The sequence below is a fragment of the Boleophthalmus pectinirostris genome, unplaced genomic scaffold (genome assembly GCF_026225935.1).
Source record: "Boleophthalmus pectinirostris isolate CB_2022bp ecotype Guang Dong unplaced genomic scaffold, ASM2622593v1 HiC_scaffold_9, whole genome shotgun sequence".
NCBI classification, from domain to species: Eukaryota; Metazoa; Chordata; class Actinopteri; order Gobiiformes; family Gobiidae; genus Boleophthalmus; species Boleophthalmus pectinirostris.
Genome location: NW_026571541.1, coordinates 4,542,820 through 4,559,115, shown reverse-complemented (window position 1 = coordinate 4,559,115; position 16,296 = coordinate 4,542,820). Strand labels below are relative to the sequence as shown.

Sequence of the window (16,296 nt, the reverse complement as noted above, 5' to 3'; positions counted from 1 at the left end):
CCTTGTGATGTCATGAAGTGGTAGTTCAGTAGAGATGGGCAATTCCAGGGCTGAAATGACCCAACTGATTCTAGTGAATGTGTTAAGTTTAAAAACACAGTGGAGCACATCCTGTATTCCCTAGGGCATTGTTTCCCAAACACTGGGTCGTGACCCTCAGGTGGATCACAAGAGATTTTTTTGGGGTTGTTGAAAACAAAAAGAAATGAGCTACATTTAATGTCCAAATAGGCGACTTCTGGATCCTTTTATTGCTGCTTCAAGGACTGTTTTTCATCATATAAAACTTGAGTAATACTAATTGTTCAGAGACACGATCAGTCAGTCAACAATAAAATATCCTCATTAATGTTCAATAATGCTCAAATCCACATTTACTTGGGATTTACTAATAATGTCTATTGACTTGGGTCACGAAGGTTTATGACTTTTAAAATATGGGTCCCCAGAAAAAAAATTGGGAAACACTTTACTAGGGTGACAGGATGAGATTGGCTCAAATTCGGAACAAACACACAAAAATCACATGAACTAATAAAAACACTGTGTTTTAATAAATTATTTTGTTGACACTCAAAACGGAAGAAAGAACTAAGTAAAAATGTAAACAACAAATTGTAGTCTTGAACCCAAAGCATCTGCACTAAAGACAAATGAGTTAACGTAGTGAGCATAAACTACATGATGTAGGGGAGAGCTTGGTTGTGGCACTGCATCACTTGTCTCCCCTGACCGCACCTCGCTGATACTCCCACCTCAGTAGTACTGCACCTCGCTCATGCCCTCATGCCTTCAGTCAGATGCTCTTCTCTGGAAGTCATGAAGGCAAATGTACGTCATGCGAACACAGTGTCTAGAAGTCGGCAGGGGCTCTCTACGAACAGTTTTTAATATTTATCAGAAAATAACTACTCAGTATTCTGTTTGAGTGTCATTTTCAGGACATTTAGGGCCGGATTCAGGATTCGGAACAACAGCTTAGATTTCAGGACGTCTGGTCACCCTATGTATTACGACATGACATCACAAGGTGGAAGAGTGTTTTCTGTCTGAACGATGAACTCTGCCTAAATCTGCAGGGTTTGTGTGTTAAACATGTGAATGAAACAAAACACAACTCCAGGTGTAAAGTTTGTGATGAGGAAACAACATTAGAACATAGATCAGAAAAGAGTGTAAAATGGGGATTTAAAACAAACCTTGGAGCCAAATAAGGTCTGTTCAGGTCAAACCATAGAAACAGTTTACGACCGTACCAATCCAATTCAAAGCAAACCAATATAAACAAACCTTTTTGGCCACATCTCTGAATGGCACCATCGTTTAAAGATGCATTGTGTAACTTTTCTGGTGGAGGGTCCGTCAAACACTTCTCTCCATGGAGATGTCACCGCTTTTTATCTGGAGTGTTTCAGTATATTATTTGATTTTAAACCTTTCTATCATCATGGAGACCAAACCAGACCAAGTTACAGGTCAGATCTGTGGAGAGGGGACCCCGCTCACAGTTAGAATGCCTGTTTTTCTACATTTTTGAGCTATAAAACCACCTGTAACTGAATAAATATAAGGTAGAGCTGTTTGTCATACTGCAGAACATTCCAGACAAAGCCATAAAGTCTCTGAGACATATCTACAGAAACAAGCAGACGACGGACCCTCCACCAAAAAAAAAAACTACACAATGCACCTTTAAGAGAAGTATGAAGTGCCAGGCCTGTGTGGTCATAATGTTATGGCTGATCCTTGTAGATTTAAAGTCCTTACAGTTCAAGGTGCAGGCTTTTTGTTGTGTCGGTTAAGGGCACTTTGAGGTGTTTTTAAATGAATGAATCTCTTTTGTCTGAGTCCTGCTTTGGGGGCCTGTTTGTGCGACTGGAACTGTTCCGGAAACTGCTGTCTGTAAACCTTATCTGTGTACTGCAGTTCAGGCCTGATCAAACGCTCGCACTCGGCTCTCGTTTGATTGTTCATGTCTGGATTCAAGTTATATCCTTGTATAACCGCCGCGCCGTACTGGAAAGGCTTTATACCGGTGTCTTTGATTTTCGAAGGATCCACAGCGCCGCCGTCTTTGAGACAAATCCCCGCGAGCTTAGTCTGTAGCGCTCTCAGTTCGGATATTTCTTTTTCCAGCTGTACTCGCCCGACGACTGTGTCCAGTTTGTACCAAAAAGTAGAGTTAAAATGCAGGTAAATCCGCCAATCCAGCGCGTTCCACTTTTTGATTTTGTCTTCGGTTTCCGGGGAAAGTTTACGACGTGAGCGGTCACTTCGGCTGTTCAATTTAAATGATACAACGTCCTCTAAAGACCAGCAGAGGGAGTGCCGGAGCAAAATCATGGACTCCTCAAAATATTCGGAAATGAGAATGAGATGGAAGTCGCGTTCGATGGCGTAAATAGCGTTGGAAACTTGCTTCTCGAGATCCGGAGACTCGAAAGTGACGTTATTGTCGAGGCCGAAGTCAAACGCGAGGATGTTGTGCGCGTAGTGACTGTTGGGAAGAGAACTGTTGTACTCAGTCCTGCTGGTGTTGAGGAACTCGTCCAGTGTTCGTTTTTTGTGGAAAGCTGCGATGCTTTTGTAGTAAATAAATATGGACTCCATCATGGGGATTGGATTTCGCAGGATGGAGAAGTAGAAGGTGTCGTGGGGCATCACCTTGGCAACCTGGAAACAAACAGGAAATGACAACGTGAGTTTGAGTTGACAATTTGTCTGAAAAGTCCACAGATCATTCAGAACATTTAAAACAGTGTTTCCCAAACTTTTTTTCTGGGGACCCATATTTTAAAAGTCACAAATCTTCGCGACTCAAGTCAATAAACATTATTCGTAAATCACAAAATAAATTTGTGACCATTAGTGAACATTACTGAGGATATTTTATTGTTCGCTGAGCGATCGTGTCTCTCTGAACAATTAGTATTACCGTATTTTTCAGACTATAAGGCGCACCGGATTATAAGACGCGATATCAATAATGTTGAATTTTCTCTTCTATTTTCATACATGAGGTGCACTAGATTATAAGACGCATTAAGCAAAACAAATGAACGATACTTGAGACTTGAGGACTCAAATATACAGTAATAATGTGTTTAATGCAACTTTGCGCACATTTGTTTATGTTTTACAGAAACAAAACTTAAAACCACCTAAACTATAAGCAGTGTTGGGGAGTAATGGATTACATGAACTGGAGTTACGTAATCAGAGTACAAATTATGAGTAACTGCATTCAGTTGCAGTTGCTGTTTCAGTGAGTGGTAATTGGATTACAGTTACTTTATTTAAATAAATGGATTACCTCCCCCACCCCCTTTTTCCCCCCCGTAATTCCACTCATTGCCAGAAACTAAACCAGGTCTAAACTAGATCTAAGACAGGTCTAAACCAGGTCTAAACCAGGTCTAAACCAGGACTAAAACCAGGACTAAACCAGGATTTATCAGGATTTAACAGGACTAAACCATCCTCCATCAATCATTTTTTTAATTTGGTTCAGTAAAGTCTGGGCTTTTTATTTTCTTTTAGCAGATAAAACATCTTATGTGAAGATTTCCTCGTCTTTGCTTCTCTACAGCAAATCAAGTAATCCAAAGTATTCAGATTACATTACTCACTTTAAGTAATTTAATGGATTACGTTACAAACTACATTTTGGGGTATGTAATCTGTAATCTGTAGGGGAATACATTTTAAAAGTCACCTTCCCAACACTGACAATAAGCGATAAGCGATCTCCTTGTGCGCTGTTACAGTTCAGCTTCTGTCGGACTAAAGAACACGACTCAGTGGAATATGTGTGAATATCGGTTCAAGGTCGGTAAGCACAACCAGAATTAACACATTAGGTGCACCGATTATAAGGCAGAAAATTAAGGGAATTAAGGAGGAAGTGCACTTTACAGTCCGAAAAAATACGGTATTCAAGTTTTAAACAAGGAAAAACAGTAATCAGTGTTTCCCACAGAATATTGTTTAGGCAAGGTGGAGCTGCCGAAAAAGTGAGGAGGGGGGTGTGCGGAGATGTATGTATATGTATATTGGAGAAATACATACAGATAGTAACAAGGCGACCTAAAAAAAATCTCTTGTGACCCACTAGAGGGTCGAGACTCAGTCTTTGGGAAACAATGATCTAAAGAGTGTCCAAGGAACGCTGTGGTTTGTACCAACATTTAAAAAAGGATTAGGAGCTCTGCATGGGCACATAAATAAGAATATTTGATTGTTTTTTTTTTATTTATTTTCTGTACTGTAGGCTTTAGATGTAGAGTTAAAACGGGGAGAGAGAGAGAGAGAGGAGAGACATTCAGCAACAGACGCTCTATTACACGGGTGTCAAACATACGGCTCGGGGGCCAGATCTGGCCCTCCAAGACCTTTAATCTGGCCCTCAGCTGATTTTCTACTAAAATATTTTAATTATATTTTCTATTCAAATCTTGTTAATTTTCTGTGGTGTTTATCACAGCAGCGTCTCCAGCGTCTCTGTACGTGGCCCCTCCCACCAGAGCAGCACAAATGAAGACTTGTCTCTTTCCAAACGCTCTTAAAGGACGATCGTTTTGACTGTTGACCGTGACACCCTCATCAGAAAAATGTCCAAAATGAGAAAAGTGGAGCCGTGTGCAGGATTTTTTCAAGAAAAAATTATTTATTCCTGTTTGCATTCAAGTTAATGTAAAAATATTGTGTTGAAATTGCATTTTTCAGGTTGTTCATAATATTATAATATTTTGTAAAAGAAAGAGTTCATCAATTAAAAAAAGATTTCTGTAATAGATTTGTGTTTCTCTGCACAAATATTTGAACTTATTGTTATTTTTGGGGTTTATCTGCCATTTTTCTGATCCGGCCCCTTTGGGATCAAAGTAGGTTGGATACGGCCCCCGGACCAAAATGAGTTTGACTCCCCTGCTCTATTAGAAGAAAATGGTGACTATCAATATAAAACACACACTACACAGCAAGCCAGAGGTGGGACCAAGTCGTTGTTTTGCAAGTCTCAAGTAAGTCTCAAGTCTTTGACCTCAAGTCTTAGTCAAGTCCCAAATCAAATACAGACACGTCCCAAGTTGAATCTTGAGTCACTGGCCCATAAGTCCAAGTCAAGTCCAAGTCGTAAACGTAAACCAAAGTATCAGGTATAGCCTAGATTTTTGCAGTTTCTATTAATTTTAATTATTAAAGCTAAATTGTTCTTAAAAAGTCTATGTATATTTATATAAGAGTCTTTATATACATTTTTCTTTTTTAAATGTTTTGTCAAGATCTTAATTTGAATCATGATGGTCAGAATAGAAAGAATTCAGATTTAAAAGTGCTTTTTGTGATGTAGTCTGCACTTAAATGGAAGGATCATGTTCTATGTAGTTCCTTCTGTTTTACTATATTGTGCTGTATATTACTGTAGTACATTTGAGGATACCACACAGTACTTCCACAGTACAGTACAGTTCCATCCAAAGTAACAAACAGAAGTGGGAGGGACATGTTCCAGTTTGTTCCTGTAAAATTTATCACAGCCTTTATCAACTGTAAAGAGAAAAGTATTTTCTAAAAGCATATATACTTTTTTAGGAGAAGCATCAAGTCTTCAAGTCACAGGCCTCAAGTCCAAGTCAAGTCCCAAGTCCCAAAAAAAAACACACTTTGTACCAATGGAACATTTACCAATAGAACATTGGTAAATCATTTTACTTAATTCAAGCAACATGTGATTTTGTTTCTTATTTTAAGTGCAGAGTTGTTTTTCTTAAGTGTAGCAGATGTGTTTTCATATTTAAAGTACAAAAAGTCTTGTTTCATTGGCAGATAATTTAATTTGTCAAGTGAAATTTCCTCAAATCATGATCAAACTTTCTTAATTCAGGCCATGACCTGACGAAGATCCACTGATTGAAACATTATCATTCATTAAAAGCAGTTTGGGAGCGCAGGTTTTGTCTCACTTTCTAAGTAAAATGATCTACCAAGAAATAAAGTCTGTTTTACTTCATTCAAGCAACGTTAGATTTCATTTGTTATTTTAACTACAAAAGTTGTTGTCTTTCTTATCTTAAGTGCAGCAAGATGTGTTTTCATATTTGAAGTACAAAAAGTCTTGTTCCGTTTGCAGATCATTTGACTTGTCAAGTGAAATCGACTCAAATCATGATAAAAGTAAGTTTCTTAATTCAAGTCATCTTCACTTGGCTGGATTTGAGTTTTTGCAGAGTTTGTACAAGTGCAGAACAGCTGGATCTAATCTAATCTGTGGTTCTATATCCTTCCTTTCCACTTATCACCAGCTCAAACGTTCAAACAAGCACACGATGAGTGTGAACTGCTCATATGTATGTGTGTGTTTTTATGTACAAACTGAACTGAACTGATAAACTGAATCATAATTTCAATAGTTTCAATTAACAAATGACTAAAGCTGCAGTTACATTCAATTACATTCAGTTCAGTTCAATTAACAGGGATGTAACGATACCCAAATCTCTCAGTACGATATTTTCACGATACACATCTCACGGTACAATATTAATTTTGTGGAGGTGAACAAAATAGTGAATATACTACTTTTCTCTCATCATAATCCAAATAATTAAGATTTTAAAGTGCTTAATAACAGTTATTTGATCGTGTTGATTGGATCGAAACAGAGCAAAGGATCATGGTCTATGTAGTTCTCTCTGATTTTTTAAACTGTCACTAACCCGCGATATTATTGTGAGAACTTTGATGATACGATATCATGATATTTCATTATTGCTACATCCCTTGTAATCATAAAAATAATAATTTTATTTAGATGGCACTTTTCTTAACAGAGTACAAAGTGCTCTACACACAGTTAAATAAGCAGGCATAATGCACAGATTAAAATAGTACAACACAGAATCAAAATAACTGCTACTGTACAAGGGCCATTCTATATAACTGTGTTTTTAACTTCAATTTTAAAGGTGCATTGTGGGGATGTAACAATAACTGAAATATCATGATATTGTGTTGTCAAAGTTCTCACAGTAATACTAGTTATGGTGCAGCAATAGCTAAAAGAGACAGAGGGAACTACATAGACCATGATCCTTTGCTCCATTTCAGTGCAGACGAAGAAGAAATAACAGTTCTAAGCACTTTTAAGTCTTAGTTCTTTGGATTTAGTCTTGTCAAGGCATTTTAAGAGGAAAAAGCAGCATATTAACAGTTTTGTTATCCTCTACAAAATATTGCAATAAATATCATTCCATGAGATGTATATCAAGAAAATGTCGTACCGAGAGATTTGGATATTGTTGCATCATTAATCATTAATCATGAGCCTAACCACCATAACGTGAGCTTTCCCATGATATCGCTGAATTTTTTTATTTTTTTTATTGATTTAATATTTTCCCAGGTAAGTCAGTTGAGAACACCTTCTCATTTACAATGAGGACCTGGCCAAGAGGCAGAATAAAACAGCACAAACAGAAAACACTCACACATCAACTATAACATGAAACAGTGAATAAAGATATCAGACAGTGAAACAATTGCAGATTAAAGATAAAAGTGTTAAAAACTATGTGCAATGATCCTGTAAAATACTCTGGATGGATTTTTTTAAAAGTCGACAGAGGTAAAAACAAACTAAGTTTGAAAGTCTGTTGAAGGTGGTTCCAGTCACTTGCTGCAGAAAACTGAAATGAGGAGAGGCCCAAAGCTGTGTGGGCTTTAGGAATAACCAGGGTTATGTATCTGTTGGAGCGCAGTGTGCGGCTCCGTGAGGTTCATAAGTCTCATCTTGAGACTTGCATATTGTTACATCCTTAGTGCATTGTGTAACTTTTCTGGTGGAAGGGCCATCAGATGCTTTTCTCCATGGAGCTTTGTCTGAAATGTTTCACAGCATGAGCATGGCATTTAACCTTTCTATCTTCATGGAGACCAAACCGGACCAATCTGGTGAAGAGGAAACCCCCCTCACAGTCAGAATGTCTGTTTCTGTTGGTTTTGGTTCTGTTATTTTATTTTTGAGCTATAAAACCACGAGTAACTTCATAGATGTGATATAGAGCTCCTCACCTTTTCTGCCACAGCCCCAAAGCTGTAGAATCCCTTACCAGAGAAACTACGAACTTCTGGAGGTTCCTCTACCAACCTGTCTCCATGGAGATGTCATTGCTCTGCCTGGAATGTTCCACAGTATAACAGCTCAAAAATAACAGAACCAAAACCAACAGAAACAGACATTCTGACTGTGAGTGGGGTTTCCTCTTCACCAGATTGGTCTGGTTTGGTCTCCATGGAGCTTTGTCTGAAATGTTTCACAGCATGAGCATGGCATTAAACATTTCTATCTTCATGGAGACCAAACCAAACCAATCTGGTGAAGAGGAAACCCCACTCACAGTCAGGATGTCTGTTTCTGTTGGTTTTGGTTCTTTTATTTTTAGCTATAAAAACACCAGTAACTTCATAGATGTGATAAAGAGCTGTTTAATGTCATACTGTGGAACATTGCAGGCAGAGCAATGACATCTCCATGGAGACGGGTTGGTAGAGGACCCTCCACCAGCTCTTAGTTCCTCAGGTAAGGGATTCTATAGCTTTGCGGCTGTGACAGAAAAGGTGAGGAGCACACAGACACAGAAGGTCAGTGATGTAATCTGCGCCGAGGGCATTAAGGGCTTTGAAAGTTATTTATAAAATTTTTAAATCGATTCTAAAGTTGATGGGGAGTCAGTGTAGCGAGGCTCGTATGGCTGTAATGTGCTCATGTGTCTTTTTATTAGTCAGCACTGTCACCGCGAAGTTACTATCAGCAAAATATCCCAAAACAAGTCTCATAATGTAGCTGCTAATACTTCGAGTGATCTCTCAGATACTAATGTGACACACACATACAATCTGACACTCATACAACCAACTCTTTATATTTATTCCATAATGTTTCAACCTTACCAACAAATTCCAGGTCCTGACACTTCATATTTTCAAACTTAATGGGCCTACACTGCAAATCTTTCTGATCTGGCCAAAACTTCTATCAGGTTATTCATCTTGATTTATTATCTACTTACTAGTTTTGAATTGCTTGAATTGGCCTGAAAATAAATTCAAAGATGCTAAATTCTAGATATAACTGAAATCAGTCTTAAATGATACTAGTTACCGTATTTTTCAGACTAGTCACACTTTTTTTAATGGTGTGGGTGATCCTGGGACTTATACTCCATGCGACTTATATATTAAAATGTTCAGAGTGAAGCCGTGAGAGGTTCTAGTCTTGTGTGTGAGTATCTGCTGCTCCTGTTCTTCCTGTACCACTGTCACTTCACTCTACTGCGCATGTCTCCTGCAGAAAGAGCCTCTGTCCTGTCTGTATCATGTCAGTCGATCGCACCATTACTTCTGCACCACTGAACAATTTAATATTTAAGTGACTTCAGTGACACCGAAACCATCCTGTTGGGATTCAAGAGGAAGCGGCGCTCTGTTTACCTCCAGAGGTTGTGGAGTTGCTCAGAAGTGACATCGAGGATGAAGAATTGAATGGATTTAGTGATTTGGAGTGAGATGGAGAGTTTGTTAAACTTGTTCTGTTCTGTTGTTTATGTTATAGTTTATCTGAAGAACTGTTCATATGTGACGTTAACAGTCTGTTGTTCTCTCTTCTATTGTTATTACTACAACTTGACTTTCAACAGGAAATGTCGGTTCCTGGTGTCTGATTTTATCAAATAAATTTCTGCCAAAGAATGTGACTTATAGTCCGGTGTGACTTATATATGTTTTTTCTTCATTACACATTTTTTGGCTGATGCAACTTATACTCCGGACCCGCTTATAGTCTGAAAAATACAGTACTTGAAATCAGTCTTACATGATAGTCGTTAGTCCATTCATACTAATCATAAACTTGTTTTAAGTATGTTTTCTAGAACTTAGCAGAATTTATTATCTAGAATTTCTTAGAATTATCTTAGAATTATTATTTATTAGAATTACCAGGCCATGAACACTAATCATAAACTGGTTTTGAGTCTTATCTAAGATTTAGTCAAGTAAAATGATCTTGCGGCATGGACAGATAATTTCACTACTTTTAAGTCATTTTCTGATAAATTTAAGTGTTTATATCTTACATTTTGGCCAAACTTTTTAGCAGTGTACATTACAGTATTTTCTGATCTATGTTATTATGTTATGCTGTTTTCTCATCAAAAACACACTTGGAGTTGCGGATTTGTTTTTCATTCACACATGTTTAACATGTTTAATGTTTAATATTTAGGCTGAGTTTGTCCCTCAAACAGAAACACTCTGTTCCACCTTGTGATCTCATTTGGTTATACAGGAAATGCTCCAATGCGTTTTTAAATTACTTTTTGGTGTCTTTGAGAAAGTTATTCCTGCCAAAAATGTATATGTGTTGAACTTAATCCTAATCCTTTCAAAATTCCATATACATCTCTGTAAATGTTCAAGTCAGAAACCCATATTTGTTGTATTTCCGTCCTTCTTGTCCTCTTATATTCATTCTCTAAATTATTGTACAAATCCCAAAGCCATAAAAACAAAAGCACTTTGTATGGAATTTGAAATATAAAACATGAATGTGTTATTTATTATTTTTTCTTTTTCTGAATTTGTATAATGCATATTTACTTGTAATGAAGATGTTGCACATTCTGAGCCCTTGTTGAATCTCTGGTAGTGTTATTGTTTGTACCGTTGTATATTACATTGTATATTTGATTTAAAAAATAAAGTGTACAGTTCACTAGAATCATTTTTATCATGTCAGCTTTGGAATTTCCAATCGGTACTAAACAAAACGCAAAAGGTACCACTTCAAACCTACTGCTTCATGACATCACAAGGTGGAATGGTGCGTTTTGAGCTTTGACCATGCAGACTGGCTAAGTAAAGAGGTCCTCAAACATGTGTCAATGAAACAAAACAAAACTCTAGATCTGTTTTTGAGGAGGTAACAACATTCTGACATGACTTAAAGCTCACAAGAGTCCATAAGTTGTAATGTTCACATACAATCCATGTAGAAAATGAGTCATATCTTTAATCAAATCTATGTAGGTTCAGTTTTTGTACGCTCTCTCTCCCTCTGAGACCTCCCCCACCCTCTGTAACAGGCTCATGTTTATGGTACAGAAATACACACTATCTGTTTCTGTCCTTCCATCTGTTTGTGATCTTAATAAGCCCAGCATATGGCCCACACATGCCCCGAGTGTTAACTGCAGGCAAGTCTTTGTCGCAGCAAAGAGCTTCAAGCTGTTTCAAACAATATATCACTCAAGTTTGATCATTTTAATCAAAAGCACACGCTGAGCTTTTTAGTTTGGTCAAAATGGTAAACTTGTTGTCCTCGTGTAAGCCTGCTTTTGTGGAGGCGTTTTGCAGACGCCATGGGGAACTGCACGGTAAAGTCTGTAATTAGTCCAGGTTAAAGGATGGTTAAATCCTGGTTTTAGACCATCTTTTAGACAGTCTTGACCTGGTTTGTAAATTGGTTTCAGTTTATATTACATTTTATTTAGGTGTTGGGAGTAACACATTATAAAAGTAACAAATTACTGTAATGCATTGCTTTTTGTAGCAATTTAGTATTTGACTCAGTACAAATGTCAGTAACAAGCGTTACAAAGCTTTTTTAACCTCTCAGGGGCGGTCCCTTTCCAAGTCCTAGTTCAAGATTAGTGCTGGTTTGGTCCTGGTTTAAATCTGGTTTAGTCCTGGTTTAGTCCTGGTTCAGTCGTGGTTTAGACCTGGCTTAGACCTGGTTTAGTCCTGGTTTAGTCCTGGTTTAGTCCTGGTTTAGACCTGGTTCAGTCCTGGTTTAGTGGTTTAGTCCTGGTTCAGTCCTGGTTCAGTCCTGGTTCGGTCCTGGTTCGGTCCTGGTTTAGACCTGGTTTAGTCCTGGTTTAGTCCTGGTTCGGTCCTGGTTTCAGTCCTGGTTTAGACCTGGTTTAGTCCTGGTTCAGTCCTGGTTTAGACCTGGTTCAGTCCTGGTTTAGACCTGGTTTAGACCTGGTTCAGTCCTGGTTCAGTCCTGGTTCAGTCCTGGTTTAGACCTGGTTCAGTCCTGGTTCAGTCCTGGTTCAGTCCTGGTTTAGTATTGGTTCAGTCCATATATGGCACAAAAGTTCAACATCTTTGGTGAGAGTAACTTAAAAGTGCTGTAATAGTCGTGTAATGTTTTACATTTTAAATGCAGTAATATTGTAATGTAACAAATGACTTTGAAATGACAGTAACAAGTCATTAATAACACATTACCATTTTGAAGTAACTTGCCCAACAGTGTTTATTTGTGAAATTGAGGGCAGTTGTTTGTGATTTTATTTAAGTCTCCTCAAAATCATACCTGGTGCTTTGCTTTGTTTCATTCGCACATTTTTGACAACCAGGGAATACACTCAGTTCCACCTTGTAACGTCATGCGGTAATACAGGAAGTGCTCCATTGCGTTTTTAAACTCCATGCACCTTCACTAGAATCACTTGGATCCTTTCTGCCCTATAAAAGGAGCTGTTAAGTTGAAAACTACCCCTACGTGACATCACAAAGTGAAACAGAGCATTTTGAGCTTTGGAGATGTAAGCAGACATCTCCAAAAAATAAAGGATTACTCAAGCATGTGTGAATAAAACAAAATACAACTCCAGATATGTTTTAGAGGATTTAACAACATTTTAACATAGCTAAAATCTCAGAAGAGTCATTTTGTGTAATATAAGACCTTTAAATTGTTAATTGCTAGGCCAACCATCCTAATTTCATCGTTATGAAACACAGGAATACTAAATATATTCCAGCAGTTCCCATAGTAACTACTGTATAGGAATATCAATAATGTTGAATTCTCTCGTCTATTTTCATACATAAGGTGCACTGGATTATAAGGAACATTAAGCCAAACTAACGGACGACACTTGAGACTGATCTCTTAGTCCAGGCGTCTACGATCCATTGGCAGATCGTGGTGTAATTCGCCCGGCGTTGCCTCTCTGTCTTGGTGAATGTGGATTATGAATGTGAATGTGAGTGGATCATTTAAGTTTGTTTTTTATTTCCTACGAGGACGACTCAAATATACATTGGGTAATAATGTGTTTAATGCAGCTTTGAGCACATTTGTTTACATTTGACAGAAACGAAACTTAAAAATCACATGGCTCATTTGCATAAACTATAAGCACTCAAAAACAGCTCATTGCTTGTGCGCTGATGTGGTTCAGCTTCTGTCGGACTAAGGACCATAAATTGGGCTTTACTGACTACGCTCGCCATAGTGCTCCAACAATCCATCAAACAGAGCAGCTTTGTAGTTTACCAAAGTCTTACTAAAACATTTTGACAGATTTTTGAGCTCCATGTACCACATAAAATCGGTTCGAGGTCAGTAAGCATAACCAGAATTAATACATAAGGTACACCGGATTATAAGGTGCACTGTTAAAAGACTTTAAGTGCGCCTTATAGTCCAAAAAATACAGTAAATTCAGGTCTAGTTCTGGTTTAGTCCTCCTTCTACTCCATAATCCAGTACTCACCTGGGACCCCTTGAACCTCATGTGGTTGCACATGATGTGAAACTCGCTGAAGCGGTGGCTGTTCACTCCCTCCACGAAATGAGGAGCGAAGAAGGAAGGATAAAACAACTGACTGTTTTTGTTCAACGGAAGAGCGAAACGTCAAGTTCCTGCTTTCTCCAAAACGATACAAGATGTTCAAGATGGTGCTGCTCGCCGTTTTGTGGGTCTTCAGGAAAACGACGTGAGTCCTGGCTCTGCATTTTCTATCAACAGTTGAGAGTCTTTTGCTTGGCGATGTGTGTTTGCTTCTTGTGATGGTGGTTTTGCTGGTTCTTTTGGATGAGAAATGGTCTGAGTTTTGCAGTTGTGAGTTGGTTTCCTCGTTTTGCAGTGGTTCGGGGTTCAGGTCAGAGTTGGACCAGAAGTTTCCCAAAATGGAGTTCAGAGAAAATGTCGGTGGTTTCTTCACAGAGAAATGAAGCACAGCCACACCGGAGTCTTTGTCATGTCTGAAACAGAAACATAAGAAAATGCTGTTAGTGTGAATTAGTGAAATAATACATTAGGTTCATTGGTACAAAGATATTTTGAAAAGTAAAGCTTCAAATGGAATGGGCTGTCTTCTACTATTACTATTCACAGACGAAGTAAAGGTCAGATTTTACACAGCAGTGACTCCTGTGAGCTTTAGGTCTTGTGGTAATGCTGTTACATCCTAAAAAACAGACCTGGAGTTGTGTTTTATTCATATGTTTGAGAAATCCTTTAATATTAGCCTTCATCTACAAAGCCCAAAATGTTCTGTTCCACCTTGTGATGTCATGAAGCGTTCCAGTTAACAGCTACAGTAGAGATCAGAAATTCCAGGGCTGAAATGATCCAAATAATTGTAATGAAATGAAGGTTTATGAGGTTTTAGCACATGACATCACAAGTGTTTTCTGTTTGAGAGAAGAACTCAGCCTAAATTTGCAGAGTCTGTGTGTTAAACATGTGTGAATGAAACAAAACATGAGTCCAGGTCTGTTTGAGATGAGGAAACAACATCTCTCTACACTTATTCTTCTTATAACTTGACATGCGCACATGTGTTAGACATCACAAAGGAGAAATTCATACGTTTGTCAGCTCATCCAAGCTGCTTCTTCAGTTCTGGTCAGATACTACAGTTAGTTGTAGTCAGTTCTTCCCTTCAGGCAGATATAAGACAGTGTCTGACCAGAAACTTTTGTCCAGCTCACACAATTGAATTTCTCCTTTGCTATGGATCTTACCTGGATGACTGATGCTGGACGTTCACTGTGCAATATTTTCGATCGTTTCACTCAGCCCCACCTCAAACTGTACGACCAAATCACAGGGTTTAAAAGTTCACAGCTCATGATTCATGTTCTCACACTTTACAAACTATTTCAACAGTGAAACCCTCACGAGAGGTGACTGGATTTCAAACAGGTTTGATATTCTTGTGACCTACGAATGCCGATCGAGAGCTGGTTATGAAGTATTAACTGGTTCTCATTACCTCATGTAAACTACACAAAGCATGACACCTGTTTAAGATAAAAGTCATCCCAAAAATCGCACAGTGTATACCTGGTTTCAGCGATTAGAAGAACATGTCTTAGACAAATATGACAAACAAAGAGCTGTAACCAGTTTTTAAAACATGAAAAACAAATAAATTAAAATATTTCATTTAAATGAAACTGTTCTATTTTTCATGAACAAATTCTAAGCATCTTAATCATTAACCATGATGAGTTTCTAAGCACTTTTCACAACTTTCAAACATCAGAGAGGAGTTTGTCATCTTAGTAATGCTAACAACAATGACCGGGTCACTAGACTTTCAAAATCAAAAACTGGGACATCCTCGGTTTGTGGTGGTTTGTAAAAATAAAATTTTGAAATGAGTGTGTAATTAAGGAAAATTGTTCTGCACTCAGCCCATTCATTACCAACATGTGAGTCAGTATAGTCACATTTTCTTTGTATTCTGGTGATTTTTAAGCAGATTTTTTACATTTTACGTAAACAAATGGGTCCAGTCAAGAGGTAACGGAGGGAAACAGGGGCAGATTTTTGACATTCAAATGTCTCTTATTCAGAAACTAGAGGGACTATTGAAATAAGTAAAATATCAGAATGTAGGAAAGAGTTACACTCCAACAGGGTCAAGTTAAACCTGTGATATTCTTTCAAGTTGTTGACAAAAATTTAAAAACTCATGTCGGTAATGGAGGGAATGAAATATGCAGCACTTTTTGGGCAATAAATACAAACAGTGATAACTAGCGGTTCTCACCTACATATTCTTAACAAACTGGTTTGAATATTTGCTTCATATAGTTTTCTACCATATGGTACAAGATTAGGTTGAAAAACCTCTTACTTTTTGAGTCATGAGATTTTTTATTAAGAAAGGTCATGGTAACGGAGGGAAAAGTAACGGAGGGAAAATTGTACAAACAAGTAGAATTTGCATGATTTTGCATAATTTGTCAACTTTTTTCTTCTGAATACTTTAATATTACTTAAAATGAAAGGAAACTATTTCTATAAAATATGTCAGTCCTTCCAAGCAAATTTTATCATTTTAAATACTTTTTTTTTTTTAAATCCTGTCCCTTCATCAACAGTTCAAAGATGGAATAACACAAGATATGATGAAATACATCCATTTATTGACATGATTTGCAGGTCTGTGAAATTTGGGAAATAATTTTTGTTCCATGTTTCATACATG

The 16,296-nt window shown here is 37.7% G+C and overlaps 1 protein-coding gene across 1 annotated transcript in view; it reads right to left on the bottom strand.

The window, feature by feature from the left end:
- Positions 1–1,770: 1,770 nt before the first annotated feature.
- Positions 1,771–16,296, bottom strand: part of gal3st2 (galactose-3-O-sulfotransferase 2) — a 75,958-nt gene continuing 61,432 nt past the window's right edge. Inside the window, 3 exon segments of the mRNA XM_055147830.1 lie at positions 1,771–2,673; positions 13,566–13,703; positions 13,705–14,056. Of these exon segments, the coding sequence (XP_055003805.1) occupies positions 1,771–2,673; positions 13,566–13,703; positions 13,705–14,056 (1,393 nt within the window).